Source organism: Lonchura striata, chromosome 18 (assembly GCF_046129695.1).
Source record: "Lonchura striata isolate bLonStr1 chromosome 18, bLonStr1.mat, whole genome shotgun sequence".
Taxonomy (NCBI): domain Eukaryota; kingdom Metazoa; phylum Chordata; class Aves; order Passeriformes; family Estrildidae; genus Lonchura; species Lonchura striata.
This window is the reverse complement of record NC_134620.1, coordinates 7,984,977-8,000,697: the sequence shown is the minus strand read 5'-3', so window position 1 is coordinate 8,000,697 and position 15,721 is coordinate 7,984,977. Positions and strand designations below refer to the sequence as shown.

At 42.2% G+C, this 15,721-nt stretch overlaps 1 protein-coding gene across 15 annotated transcripts in view; it reads left to right on the top strand.

Moving 5' to 3' along the window:
- ARVCF (ARVCF delta catenin family member) overlaps positions 1-15,721 on the top strand; it is a 248,924-nt gene that overhangs the window by 199,536 nt on the left and 33,667 nt on the right. For 13 of the 15 annotated variants that reach the window (XM_021544511.3, XM_021544512.3, XM_021544513.3 and 10 more), the window contains 2 exons: positions 2,270-2,287; positions 6,727-6,798. In XM_021544511.3, coding sequence (XP_021400186.2) covers positions 2,270-2,287; positions 6,727-6,798 — 90 coding nt within the window. The remainder of the gene's footprint in view (positions 1-2,269; positions 2,288-6,726; positions 6,799-15,721) is intronic. The other 2 variants (XM_021544516.2, XM_077787168.1) reach the window with 1 other exon arrangement.

Sequence of the window (15,721 nt, the reverse complement as noted above, 5' to 3'; positions counted from 1 at the left end):
CGTGTTGCAAAAAGCTCAGAACTAGAAATGGATTTGGGGGTAATGTTGCTCTTGCAAGCACATTCATCGTGCTTATTTAGGGTGATGCAGTTTGTGGAGTGTTTGCAGTGTCCTGGCATGTGTTTATCTCCTGTGTTGCATAACTATTGGATGTTTGGGATTCTCTTTTCCACATTGCTGTAATTTTATTTAGCTGTAAATAGGAATGCTGCATGCTGACAGGTGACATTTTGCTGTTGGAAAAAGGTGGATGTGCTCTGCCTCTCCTCTGCTTTGCTGTGTTCTTGCATCTGTCACATCTCTGCTCAGTCCTCTTGCCTGGCTGTGTAGCATGTGTGCCCTTCTCAGGAAGCCAAGCCAGCATGGATCCATCCATCCATCCCTGTGCATGGCACTCCTGCCTGTACATCTTCCATGCCTCCAGACTCTCATACATGAAAACAAACTAAAAGCCTCCCCTCCCATGCAACCAAAACATACAACCTCCCAATTCAGTCACTATTTTAGTAATTTACATTGCAAACACGATTTTGTAGCTTTTAATTGTCAGTCACTTTTAGACCTGTTCTCTCCTCTGGGGCATGAATGTTGCAAATGAGTTTCATTATGAGAGGATTAATAGTCTCAGTAACCCCCCTTCCATGTTTCCTTTACAAGGAGACACTCAAATTATATCCATTTTCTTTATTGTTTTAGAGAAATTACTATTCTAGACTGAATTCTGTTTTCCTGTCTTAGAGAACTGACTAGTCTAGATGAATTCAGAGATAATTAATTCCATTTTCTGTCTAGGCTTCATTCTCCTCATGCATGTGTACAGACATCCTGGCCTATTATTTATAGCCAGGTGCTAGGAAGGGTTTTGCCCGTAAAGAGCCGATATGGAGTTGTTTGAACATGATGGACTGTGTGCTGCACATTAGTCTTTGACCTGACCTGTGCAAATTATTAAAATATTATATGTATCCATATGTGTTAGGGGAGTCATCACAGTGTGAACTTGCTTTTGCAGACTAGTCTGCCATCAACAGCATTTAAACCGTTTAAAATAAAAAACGGATGGGAATCTTCTAGAGACTGGGGGGAAAACTAAAGCAGTAATTCTACCTGCCTGGCCAGCCTGTTCCCATAGGGAGTGACTGAACCTGTGATACCCTTTGGAAACCTTGCATGTCTGCTGACTCGAGCCTGCTCCCTGCCCCTTGCAGTCCACGTTGTTGCTTTGCTTGAGAGCAACACAGTCAATGGAAACACTTTGAGCCATAAAAGCTCTTGAGTGGCCCGTGGGAGGAGGGTGTTGTGCTGAGGGAGACCTGTCCCCCACCCCCTCGATGGTGGTGACAGGAGCACTCTCAGGTGTGTGTCCCACGCCAGGAGTCTGCCTGGGCCCACCTGGAGATTCCTCTCCTGGGGCTGTGCACCCGGGTACTTCGTGCATCAGCTGAAGCACCACGTCACGTCTTTCTGGGCAAATTGGTCTCAAAATCATCTGATGCTGGGGGTGAGCTTGTGGATTGCAGCAAGCAGTGCAGGCACTCAGTGACAGCCTGGGTTTGGCTCTGTGTGTTTGGCAGGAAATGACAATACATTTTAATGTCTTTTTTCCACCTTTTCGCAGTGCTCTTTTGAAAGTGTGGTGTTCCCCAGAGGGAAATCAACTTGTGATAATGCTGAGCTCACAGCTTGTAGGATGTAGATCAGAAGAATAGAGGATTTCAGATGACTGTTGTGTTTAAAAAATAATAGTTAAAATCCATTCATAAATGTGCTTTTAAAATCATAAAGAGAAGCTCCCTTGTCTCGCTGTTAAATTTATGTGGAGACTGTTCTGAACCTACCTTAATTTTCTCAGTCTAGAACTTCAAAATCTATCTGTTCTCGCCTTTCTTGTTCACTTAATCTCACAGTGTTTCCATGTTTATTTTATTTTATTTCATGGTCATTGATCACAGCATTTCAAACACCTCTGCAAAGGGCTAGTCATCCTTCTGTCCCCTCAATTCTGTGAGCACCTTTTCATTTAATAAAAAGAAAAAGAAAAGAAAAAAAAAAAAAAACTGTTCAATGAAAGATTGGGGGTTTTAGGAGGAACAAAAGGGAGAACATGAAATACCTTGGTTCGGTTTTTTAATTGATGAAACTTCTGTAGTCTTGTAATACTCAGGTTTTGAACCTGTTGTGTGAAATTCTGCCTCTTTGTGACTGTTCCTTTGTATTTTCTTCATCCTGTAAATTTTTGTTTTCCTTTTGCTGCTTTTCTGGTAATTAGAGGAGTGGTTCAATCAAGGTGAGTCTGCAATACTTTATTTCATCATCACCATAACATGCTTTGTTCGGCTTTCACATGCAAGGCTAAGAGCTGAGATCAAGGTCTTGTTCATCCACCTTCACCTCTGCTCCCCCAGCATCCTCCTGTTCATTTCAGCACACATGGAAAAATCGTCTGAGGGAGCTTTTGCAGTTTGGTCTTTCCATACCACAAATGGAAAACCACAAGGATTTATTCATTCTTGGTGTAAGTGCAGTAGGGGAATTGCTGTGCAGCTGGTCTGCGAATCCCAGGAGAGCAGGAACACCCAGGTGTGGGCTGTGTCACCAGCCCTGTCAGATGGAAGGCTCTGCTGGCTGCTCTGGGGGCTGGAAGGGGCTGTGAGCTGCAGCAGCTTGGGTGTGTGTTCTCAGGGGTACTTGGTACTTCTGCTTGGGCACGTGCCTGGGCTGCTGCATGCAGCTCTGCTACTGGCACACACAGGAGCTGAAGGAAGCTACCCCAGTACCTGTCTCTGGGAATAGGCTGAGTTTCTCATCCCAGCACAGTAAGTAAAATTGCATCTGGAAGACACACGTCTGAGGCTAAAGCTTCCCTTGGCTGGGAAGTTGATAGGCTGTGGGTGCCTGGGAGACTCCATTACGGAGACTGATTTGGGGGTGAAGACAGGGGCATTTTCAGGTTGTGACACTTGCTTCACATCATGGGTTCTGGAGGGTTGGACCAAAGGAGAAATGTTGGGAAGGAGAAAAAACCAACCAATCAAATTCTAATTGCTCCACCCAACAAATGGTGCTGGGTAGTGTTCTGCAGAACACTGAGTTTAGGAGTGTGAGTGGTGAGGCTGTGGAGGATGGACTTGTTGGCAGAACAGAGCTCAGCCCTTGGATTCTGTCACTCCTTTGTGGCCAGCTCAGTGGCTGTGTTGCTGAGCAGTGGGGAGGATAAGGTGGGATTGTTATGAAGAAGCACTTTCCCTTAACCTTTTATTCCAACCAGAAAGAAAGCATTTGGGAATTAATCCTTCAGCAGCAATGGTCTGTCTTGCACCATGGTTTGATTGTACAGTAAAGCAAGACAACATTTGAGGAAGATCAACAACAACAACATTAGTGGTTAATATTGCTGGATCACACTTCAGAGTCTCTTCTGAATTTTTGACAGATGGAAAATGCTGAAGGTCATATTTTGGTTGTCTATTACATAATGAAAAGTAGCAAGGGGGGAGAGGGGAAGAATTTTAATCCCTCTGTTTCAGAGACTGTAAATTGCATCTTGCACAAGCAAGTCTCATATCAGGCAATTTTCCCAAGCCAGAGTGCTGTGCCCAGTTGTACAGCCAGGTCTCATAAAACAGGCCTACCAGCAGGCATGTTCAAAACTGTCTCTTGGCAGAGTTTGGAGCTGTGCTTCTCATCTAGCATTGGCTTTTCTCTGACACACCTTAGGCTGGGAAACCTGGAGAACCTGGACATGGGTGGACATTGAAATGTACAAAAACAGATCTTAAACTTCACTCCTACTGCAAGCACAGTTTGTGCTGTGGTTTCAGCATCCCTGTGGTGCACAACCCGATTGTGAAGATCCAGGCAGAGGTGTGCTCCAAACAAATCCCAGCCACATGGGTTGTGTGTGTGTTCACATCCCTGTTGAGAGCAAATGCACAGACTCGAGGGACAGAGCAGGGTGTTCAGAGCTACAGAATCTGGCAGTGATGCTGATTTTCTTGTGTTATCAGGGATGCATGGGAATGGCTGAGAAGGTTTTAATCAGTGGACTCCTGAACTGCTACATTTGGTCACCTTTTTAGAAACTCCCCAGTATTTGTGAAAATCAAATGGGGAAAAAAGGCTGCTGGGGCTCAGATTGAAACCTTTGCTTTCTGGGTGGATTTGGTTTGGAGTGTTCTTGCAGCTTGCTCACCTTGTCTCTGTAGGAAAGCCCTGGAAATACAGGTGCTTGGGGTATTTCCATACACAATCCATTTGATTAAGTAAGTAATTTGTAGAGTTGAAATCCCCTTGGTCAGAGTTCTGTGTTCTATACTGCTGCCATTGACAAGCAGCTGGCAGCTTTTGCTTTGAACAGATGGGCTTTGGCCTGCAAGGTTGGGAGTTCCTTAGAGGGCCAAGATGCAAACCAGCAGAGGCTCCTCCAAACCAGCCAATGTTTTTTGCTGTCTGGCCCAGGAACAGAGAGACAGCAGCTGAGGAGCCCAGAGCAAAGGTGGAGGGTGCTGTCTTTATGAAAGATGGGTCAGTAAATAGGCAGCTGCTTTGGCATTCCCAGCTCAAAAGTAGCAGCCAACACTGCACTCCTGGACAATTCCTCCTTAATAAGTTGTGCACAGACACAGTGTTTACTAAACACTGCCACTGGGAAGAAGGGAGCTCTTACTGTGCCATCTCAGTTCTGCAGGGCTGGCAGAAGTGCCAAACTAACCTTTAAACTATAGAGAGAACTTTTGAAATGAGTAGTTGTGTCAAGTAAGGTCTGGCTCTCTGAGAACATGTTCTGAGGTTCAAACTATCTAATGACAGAGACATGAAATTTGGGGTCATGTGAAAAAACAGTTTGTCCTACTTGTAGATAAGATGGAGTCACATTTATGGGTCTGCTTTAAGTCTGTAATCTTCCCTACACTGGCTTCCTTTCTTGAACACTTTTTAATTCCCTCTGCCCTGCTTTTTCCTGTCAATGCCCTAAGGGTCAACAAGGGTTTCCAGCCAGTAACTGGGTTCAGCTGCCATTATGAAGTGCAAAGTCTGTTGGTGATGTACAGCACTTCTTTCTGGTATTTGATTCCCCAAGCAATGTGTTGCTCCTTTCACAGAGCAAAAAATTGATGGAAGGCTGTGAAGTGCCACTGATTCCTGTCCCTTCCTTTAGAAAAGGAGTGTTGTGGTACCTGGCTGCATGACCTTTTGGCTGCTTAGATGGGCTTTTACATACTTGAGTTAAAAAAATTCAGATCAGCAGAACTTCTAGGTGCTTGCTTTGTTTTGCAGAACAGTTGAAGCTGGCCGGTATTCGGTGTTGGCATTTCAAAATGAAAGGGTGTGATTCTATCCTCTCCCAAAGAAAGGGAGAGGATGGAATACTACCTTGAAGGGGGGGAGGGGTTTCCCTCATAATGTTATTCCTAAATATTCATAATGGTATTTAAAAGCTCTAATTCTTCTCTGTACAGTAGTGAGTATTTTTATCCTTTCTTCAAGAGGAAAAGTAGAGTGACCCATTGAATTTACTGTGCATGTACTCAACCCCCTGCAGTAGTAAGGCAGGGACTGGCCTTTCCCATCTTGTGACCTGTTGACAGACAAGACTCAGACTAATCTCCCCATTACATTTTCAAGGACCATTTTTCCTGTTTGCTTTTAAGCAGTCTGACTGGTGGAGCTTCCAGCCCTTTCTGTAAAGCCTCCATTAACAGCCTGGTAGTCCCTGTGCAGAAGCCACTTCTGCCAGCTCAAATTGCATTGCCTAAATTCATCCCATTGCACCTGCCTTCCCTGCTCTGGAGGGAGAGGGACTAAGTAACTTGATTTTTATCCCCTCAAAATAATTTTGGAAAGCTAAATTGTACACTGCTGTCCTCAGAAGCCATGCAGATTCTTGCACTGCCTTCCAAATACCTCTCCCTGCTGCCAGTATTCCTCTGATGGCAAGGTTCCTGCTTATCCCACAGCATCCATGTGGGCTCACCCAAGGCAGTGTGTCTCCTTGGGGGCATGGAAACGAACCCTTCCCTCCCCCTGTGTTTACATAACCTTGAATTCTCGACCTAACTAAAAGTGCTGGTTTTGTTCTGTTGTTTGTAAAGATTGTATAAATTAAAGCTGATGTAATAGTTTGACACTGTTTCTTAGCAAAAGTATGGAATTATTTCCATTAGCTTCTAATAAATAGCAAAAATGACACTTTGTCAATTGAAGGGCGATTCACGGTTAAGTTGTTGGCTGCTGTCTGTACAATATATTAAATCTAGGTCTTCCTGCCTGGTTGTTGAATTGAGAATAGAGGCTGCAAAGCAAAGCTGTTGTTTTTTGCTCTGCTGCTGAGTTTTTGCTTGAGCTAAGCTTCAGGTCAAGATTCCTCTGTGAAAACAACAAGTAAACACTGGGCTTCTGAGGGAGGGGCACAGTTTTGCCAAGAAGGGAAATGGCACAATTTTCCAAGGTTTAAAGCACTCCTAAGGCTCTCTGGAACACTAGTGCTAAGGATGTTTGAAGATCAACCTGAAAGCAGCATGGGTGTTTGTCCCCAAGTTTGCTCATGCTGAAACCACAGCTGTGCAGCTGGACTGTGAGTCAGACACACACAACTAGGGATTTATATCACAACTGTGATTTATATTCTGGTCTGTATCTTCTCCCATCTTGTAGATGCACATGACAGTAACTTACCTGTCAGTATAATGACAATCTTCTCCATCTGTTGTCTTCTTTTTCACACAGGAAAGAAGAACGGAGATTTGGACAGGAATTTTGATACACTTGATTTGCCTAAGCGGTCTGAAGCAGCAAAAGGTAATGCTAATGTTTGTGCTTTTGGAAATAACGAGTAGATTGGGAGCTGGAGGCTCTTAAAAGGGACTTGAGACATGAGCATATCAGGCTGATCTTCCTTTTGTAGCCAGTTAATTGAGATAACGGATATATCTGTGCATGCTGTTACCTAGTGTTGAATACTAGATACGAATTTTTATCTGAGACTGCTGAATTGCTGGAGTCTCGTAGAAGCCTGTCTGATTTGGTGTTAAGAGATTGTAACTCCAGAGAGGCGTGAGTACAGGCCCTCCTTCTCTACAGCTCCACCTGCACCACACCTGACTGTAAGGAGTTCTGAAATGCTCTCGGTGAGGGTGCTCGGCACTAACCCTTTCTCTTCCCTGGCATCTGTCATTCTTCAGTGTTGTTTGGAATTGGGTAACAGCAGGGATTGGAGATTTTTGCCTTTACTGATAGTGTGTCTTCCCCTGAGCACTGTATTCTTCCCTGTCTGTAGTGAGTGGTACATGGAGTTTTTCAAAATATGGGAAATTCTTCTGCATTGTGCTTTTGTACTTCAGTTCTGGCAGAGGTGGAATCTTTCACAATCTGCATTCCCATCTTGCATGCATGGTACTTTTTTAAATTGGAGATTAGGAGGTGATTTGGGATTTTGTCAGAATTCTTAGAGCATTGGATGGCGTTTTGAGACTTGCAGGGGTTTTGATTTGAAGTGTGTGCAATGTCTCTGCAAAGATCCAGCCATTGTCATGGCAACTGCTGCTGTGCCACCCTGTCAGCCTCACCTTAATGAGCTCTGAATACCCAGAACTACCTCAGTATTCCTCAGAAGAAAAATTTTCAACTCTTCCCACATCACGTAGAGAATTTTGGAGAGCATAAAGAGACAATCCGACTTGGTGGAGAGATCAATGGATTTGGGATAACTGAATTACACTCTGTTGGTGACCTTGGTCTAGTCCACTTATTTGTGCTTCAGTTTCCTTGCTGTTAACTGAGAGAGGCCATGTCTGAGATCCTTAGAGATGTGCTGGTAGTCAGTAATGGTATAATAATTATACATATTGCTGCACTCAAATTCACAGTGAAACTCTGATTGATGATATGCAAACTAATCCTAAGATGTAGATGAATCTAATCTATTTACAGACACCCTTTATAGTGGATGCAGTTTCTAGTCTCATGTCTAAACACTGATTTTCATTTGGTGCATTATTGCACAAGATCTTCTGTATCTTGTGAAATAATGCAAGATACTAATGAACCTCTCAGAAGGTGCAGTGCCATCCTGTTTGGAGAGCTGCAGGATACTTTAACCAGCCTTCATCAGGCTGGGAGCTGGTAACAGTGCAGAGTGAGGAGACACCTTTAGGATGCAGGAAAAGAAAGGAATGCAAAATACAGTAAAGGCTTGCATTCCTTTCTAAATGTGATTGGAATGTCAGTTCCACTAGAGGGAAAAGATGGAAATTGAGAATTTCTGCAAGGAAATGTATCTTGCACAGCTTTCTTTAAAATAAGATTAAAAGCTTTCATGTGGCTCTGTTAATGGTAGAAGTAATGTGCAGATCTGATGGGAGATGGATCTGTCAGCTTACACAGCTTGTTAACATATTCAATTGCTAGAAATCTCACACTCTTGAAGAGGTTGTTTGATAATTTTGAGATACCCCCATTTAATCAAAGTCAAATAGATTACATATCTCATGATAGATAAGGTCAGGAGATTAATCCCACAGCATTTTGAAAGAAGCACTTTGACATGGAAAAGGGCATATTTTAAAAGTGACTGTTGACTTGTGTGCTAAGAATTAAAAAAAAAAAAAAAAAAGACATTGATGCATTTTTGTTCACTTTTTTGCTGGTAGTTTCCTGCCAGGCATCTCATTTACTTGAGAATTTTTGGATAGTAAAGGTTCTAACAAGGTTGCTTGAACTTTAAATTGTTCACTGAAATAAAAAAAATAAAATTGCTGTTTTAAAACCCTTAAGAACTCTGGTCAGATCTCTTCTATAGAGTATAATTGACTCTGATGAGATCAGCTCTCAGCTGAGGCAGAACCTCGTTACCAAGATGGAAAAGTCATGCAAGTTTTAATGATCAAAAGCACTCAGATTGAGTGACATGATGAAGTGCTATTTCAAAAATCAACAATTATAGATTAATCTCTTTCGTGTATTATTAAAGCCATTTTAACGTGAGTTTTCAGCTGGAATCTTTGTGAGCAAGTGAAACTGCAGTAATAAGACTTGTTCATTCAATGCAGCAAATGAACATTGTGGTAGTTAACAAATACTGGGATGTAGTGTTGTACAGTCAACATCCATGGAGCTTATCTGGTGTGTCTAAAGTTGTGATTTCAAGAACTTGACATCATGATTTCCCTTTGAGATACTCCTAGGTATGACCACTGAGCTTAATTGAGAACATGCTTGTGATCACTTGAAAAAAACATGGGCTAGTAGCAGCAGACTACTCCAGACCTATTTTCTATAAGTTCTGGAAACTTCATTTTGACTCCAAATTACTTTATTGGCAGGAATCTCTGCCTATCCTGCACCTAAACATCATAAAACCAGAAAATTCTGTTGATTGTGGCTGGGGACTGGCTAGTGTCTGTGCAGGGTGCAGAGGTTTCTCAGTCCTTCAGAACATCTGTCCTGCTGTACAGCATCTTAGGAGCATCCTCATATCCTGAACAATCCAAAGGGTCCTGTGAGTTGGAACCTAGTTTAAATGCTAATATTTCAGTTTCTTCCCCCTGGAATTTGTTCCGGTGAGGAATGAATGAAGGAAGGCAGTTTCTTTTTCAGAGTGATGAACCAGAGTCTCTTCCTGGTGACTCCTGGTTTTTTAATGGGAATCAGGTTTTGCTGCAGCACATCATTTGAGCAGCCCTGAAACCATTTTTAAGCCTTTAATAATTTTATGTGCTAGGCATTCTGGCAGGGGAAAGCTTCTCGTTCAGGGTTGTTATCTGTGGTAAACTGGATAATGTCAGACAGGACAACTTGCAGTGCTTTCAGAAGCTGTCTCATCTGATATTAAAAAATTAATGTATATGCCCTGGCAGTGTCCAGAGTACTCCTGTCCTCATGAGGAAAGATTGTGAAAGAGAAGCTTCTTGTTTCCTCTTTATTGAAAGGAGCATATTTTTTTTTTCCTGCCAGTCAGAGAGAGAATAAATTTTGGGGGAAAGTGATACAAGCTTGCATAGAGAAAGTAACAGCGCTGACAAGAAATTATGAATGCTGTCCTCAGAACCTTGCTAAATTTAGGACTTTCAAAAATTGCTGCTTCTGGTGGAAGGGGGGAAAGTCTTACTGAAATCCCTTCCCCAGTCTAAAGTAGGTCAGTGATAGTGGTGCTGGCTGCCTCCTCTGCAGCGTGTTCCCTTCTGCACTACCACAGTGCTGATTTCTCCTGTGTACGCATTAAATACGTAGCATAGTACAACTCCTGTGCTTTTTTCACAGAGTCCTTAACTTCTGAGCAGGAAGAGTGGCAGGAGGCTCAGGCACTGGGGAAACATGAAGATTAATCATATCTGTGCAGGGGAAGGCAGTGTGTCAGATGGCTTTACCTCTGCAATAAGGTTTTCTGAACTGAATCAGAATTGATGAGTGTCAGCCCCCCAAATACATTACAGGGGTTGTAACTTTTATCCCCCTGTGTGAAGGTGTTGGACTGTCCACCTCTGTTCCTCAGTGCTGGAGTATGGGAGGAGAAAGCCCAGAAGAGCAGAACAGTTGTTTTTTTTCTTTTTTTTTAATGTGGAATCAGCATTAGGTTATTCCTAATTAAATCCAGACCTCTGTGCTGTCTGCTTTAAGCAAATCTCGTGGCTTGTTGTTTATGTGTGCGTATGTCTGAGGGCAGAACAGTAGCTGCCCTGTGGAGCTTTGGGTGTTGAAGTTCAGCTCTCATTTCAGTTTATCTCATTAGGGAGTTGAAAATCTTCAGCCATAACAAGTCATGCAGATAGATTTCAGCCTGGTGGATAAGCTAGCTCATTTTCTCCTTGAAAGCAGTTATTAGGCTGCTTACTAATTTCTCTTTTCCTTTTTGATTACTTAAGTTTAATTCCATTTTAATGGGAATAAATTTAGGAGATGGTTGTGCTGAAATACTGAACTAGTGTTAAAAATGCTTGTAATTGAAGAAGTCTATTTTGTTGCAGTGGGGACATCAAAGACAAGCTGAATTTATCTGAAAGCTCAGCTTTGTGTGTACACTTACCCTGGTCAGCAGCCTATGTAGGCAGGGAATGAGATTTTGGATGAACTTGTCAGCAGGTGAATTTCTTCTTCTCCATTATCTGAAATTCTCAGTCTCTTTCCAGGTAGCCTCATGCTGATGATAGATTTTCTATTCCAGAAGGCAAGTGTTTAAATTCCCTTATAAATCTTTGTATTACTGCTCCAGGAAATTAGACTTCCTGGCACTGTCAGGGTAATGACTTTAACTTGGTAGATTACAAAAGTGCCAGCAATTTGTCTTCAGCTAAAGGCAACATGTAGTAGAAGGAGGGAGAAACTTCACTTTACTCTGGCTTTAGTTTGTAATTAAGATTGGCTGCAGTTCGCATTTCACTGCTGTTTTAATTTGCTTTCTTTAAATCTTGACAAGTTGACTCAAGCACTCACCTGCCCTTTCCAGCTCCCTTCCATCATTAATTTTGATTTTTGTATTGTGAATAAGTGAGTAGAGCTGATTGATTAATGGCACCATCCACACCCCTCCTGTGCCTACTGCTGGAAATTCAGGGACTGGGAAGCTCTCCTCTGTGAGAGCAAGTAACATGTTCCTGTATTAACATCTTTTGAGCATTTCATGCACATTATTGAGAATTCTGATCAGAATTATTAAGTATGTCTTATTTCTGTTGTTTTCCTAAGCCGAGAGTTCATTTTAGTCCCATGTGTTTTTCATAATTTACAAAGCAGTGAAAGGTTTCTCATCTGTCTTCCAGTGCTTCGAGTCAGAGAAAATTTATTGCTTTGAATCAGAAAATTCCCATATGGAACCTGCACTTGCCAAACTTTCTCTAATCTGGTACCTTTAAATTCACGTTCTTTTTGCCTATATTTTCAAGGAATTCAGAGCAGGCACCTGTGGATTTTTCCTTTCTTGTGTACACAGTCTTACATAGCTGACTGCTGATAGTTCTGGAATCCTCTGCCTTTTTTGTCATAATCTTCTCTGATTCCTATGTTCAGTATTCTTACTTGTTCAGAGCTGGTGGACACATGCATGAATTGCTTCCTGGCCTGCTGAGCTGTGCTCTACAGGTGAAAACTTTTGTGTGATCCTTATCCATCTGTTAAATTTAAATATGTAGAACATAAATTGTAAGTTTATAAAGTTGAAACTGAAAGCTTTGAAAAATCATATCTGGGGGATGCTGTTGGAATGTGAATTGGAGGTCCAGGGGTACTGTTATGTCTCTGTCGCTAATTCTTTTCACTTGGTAATGCAGTTCTATCCCACAATATTCTTTTTTAGAGACTGTAAGGAAAAAAATACTTCTCTGGAAGAAATACTAAATGATACGACTGAAACCTGGTACAGTAACTGTACAGCAGTGCTGCTGAGACTCACAGCTCTGCTGTGTGGAGTTCAGTTGTTCCACAAAATCATACAAGAGGAATTTGAGACGGTTACAGGACCAGCTCTGGTGCTGTCTGTCTGCTCAGGAATGTGAAGAACAGTTCTGGCTTTGCGTCCTGGTAATTGCTGCCGTGTTTGTCAAACCGCTGCTCTGGCTTCAGAGAACACACTGACATCGCAGCCCTGAGCTGTGCTTTGCAGTCCCTTGCTTCGTCCATAGGGACATCCAGGCAAAAACTGTGTTTACAGATAAGAAAGGCTAGATTCCTGGCAGGGGTGAAATGGCATCTGTGGAACAGAAAAGCTCTTGCAGCTGACTAAGGGAAAGCGCAGTGTTTGTGTGAGTAAACTAGGCTGTGAATGGCCCAGGTGAGAGATTGTGTCAGGAAGATTTGAGTTGGGGACTTGAAGTAGTTCTGCTACATGGAGGATATAGAACCAAGGTAAACTGGAGAAGAAATTGTGTTAGTGCTATTTAAATGCCACTAAGACCTCCCCATCCCCAGCATGGACACTTCATAGTGTGAATGTCTTTCTGGTTTAGGTCATGAAGCTTTGAAGTTTAAGCTGAGGAATCAGTGGGAAACAACTGCTGAGACAGGGAGGCAGGAGGAGCAATTGTAATGATACAAGAATTCCTTTCAGCTCTGTATTTATAGAAGCTGAAACTCTTTGTGAAGTCATAAGGTGTTGGTTCCTGTCCATCTCTGTTTGGCTCAGCTATCATTTGTTTGCCTATAGAACTTCTGATTTTTCCTTTGTCTTCTATCTCTGTCTTAACAGCTAGAGGTCACATACAACATGAGTTAAGACGACTGATTTGTTTCTGAATAATTTCAGACTTTTCCTTCTGAATGAGAAAAAACTGGCTCCCTTCTAAGATACTTCGGTTATCTTGGAAATAGTGAATCAACATCAAAAGCTATTCCTCTTCTTCATCCTTCTTTTGCATTCTCAAATGTTTAGTCTCCCTTAGCACATGAAGGGGAAAAGCTGAAAGTTGGAGGCAAGATTCTCCCTCCCCACCTTAGGTTCTTTGACCTGTGGCTCTCATGGGACTCTAAAAAGACTCCAGTAGTCAGCTTCCAGCTCCATTTTGCCCAAGGTTGACACCCAGGGATATAGATCTACTATAATAACTAGCAGTATCTTCAGAAGACAGGAATCCCAGGTGGTAAATTCCTTTTACAGCTTGATGTGAGTTTGTGGCCAACTTAAGTGCACAGAAAATGAGATTTAGGCATCTCAAACAGGAAGAGCCTATATATACTTGCATAATAAAGTAGCCTATAAAAAACTAAACAGCAGGAGCTCCACTAGAGCACACGGTAATTACAGCAGCTAATAAGGAGATGGAGTGATCTGGAGCTTCAGCTAAAGACAACTGGAAGGAGAAGAGTCTGATTTTCCCAGTCCAGCATTGCTACTGACTTTCTAAGTGGCCTCAGGCAAGTTAATAGCATCCAGTTGCTGGGCTTGTGGTGAACCTGTTAATGACAAGCCTGCTGTTTCCACTGCCTTCACTAGAAGAATCACTTCACCAAAATAATAGCTGGATAATTACCTTCACTAACATAATTATTGTTTTCACTGCTACTGTGATAACCAATGCAAATGGAGCGTATGTGGTATATTTGTAAAAACAGCAAAATTCTGGTGAAGTATGCTGTATCCCAACTGTTGCTAGCAGTACAGGGATAAAAAAATAAAATAAAACTATAATTTCAGTTAAAGGTGGATGGTAGAGGTTTCCCCTGATGAGATACTGTGGGAATGGTCTGAGACCTTCGTGTTGTAGAGAGAATTTTGCAAATACATAATACTGTGAATTGTTTTGTGCTCTCAATATGCATATTGCACTTAGTGTGTTTTTTTATTGAGTTCAACTGCATTATTTATGATGCTTTGTATAGAAAAGTATATACATAAACCAGTACATAACTGGAAACCTTGGTAAGTTTTACTGCCCATCTGCATTTACTTTGGTTATAGGAGTGTGTGCTCTCCGGCAGTGCAGCATCTTAACTCTTCAACCACTGCTTGAATTTTCATGTCATCTCCACTTGGCTAATATTTCTGATGAAGAATAGTTAATATTGGAAAGCTATAGTTGCCATCATATGTTTTAATTTTCACAGCTTTTCCTGTACTGTTTTCCCTGCTGAGAATGCCAAATTCTCTTCTCTCCCCACATTTTAGGTTGTGTGTATGGTTTTGCATGTCCCATTTAGCATTTCTATTCTACAAGCAATTCTAATTGTTACTCTAAAATAGAGTGCTTGTTATTACAGAGCATAGCTCATTATACAGATGCTGCACCAGGACTGTTTATAAAATGAGAATGTGCCAAGAAAGCCTGCCAGGAATAAAAGCAGGAGTTGATGGGAAGGTGCTTATCCTTCATAACTGTAGCTGCCTCAGTCTTGCGGCTCAGTCACTGCAGTGAAAGACTCACTCCATGCACCGATCCATCACTGTTGCATTATGTCAGCTTTTGCCGTGCCACTTAGTTTCAGTTAAGAAATAATAACAATGAAATCTCCACGTTCCCCCCTTCCCTTTTAGCATAAGCATAAAAAATGAGACGATCCTTTGAAGAGGGGTGCAAATCTGAAAGTTGTCCTGGCCAGTATCGCCAGGAAGCTCAGGGAAGAGGAACTCAGCTTCTGTCAGAATTGAGAGATGAAATTTCATGTCAAAATCAATTGCACGAAGTTACGGTTGTCTCTGGTGTCCATCAAAAGTACCGCAGCAAAGTTGTGCTGACGAAGCTGCTTGACAAGTTAAGAGAACTGCAGAAAGTTTCAGAACAGCTGAAGCAGAAAAATGGTGTAATGTTGATTTAAATCCCTCTCCAGATTTCCAGAAGTAGTGTGAGCAGAAGCAAAGAAGGTAGTTACAGGTGAGTGTTCTGAAAGCTGTGCTTTAGGGGTAGCCGGAATGTGGATTTCTGAGAGCCCCAGGAGACTCGGTGCTTTCAGAACTCGGCACTAGGCAGACATCACTCGAGTCTCACTGAAAGCATCTGTCCCATCTGGTATCCTTCTGCCCAAAGACACAGAGGCTAATGCCACATAATTGGGCATTGGAGCAGGCTCCTCAGAAAGGTTTTGAAGGTTCTTTAATTCATGAAGGATTACAAGACCTGACTGGACAAAAGCATGATAGCTTGGTCTAATTTTGGCATTGAGCCTGCTTTGAGCAGCAAGCTGGCCCAGTTCACCTCTCATGTTCCCTTTCAGCCTAGTTGCTCTGTGTGACTCTCATTAACTGATTAGAGAGTCAGACAGGAAAAGTATGTCTACATAAAACCAGCACATTTTTCCAAAA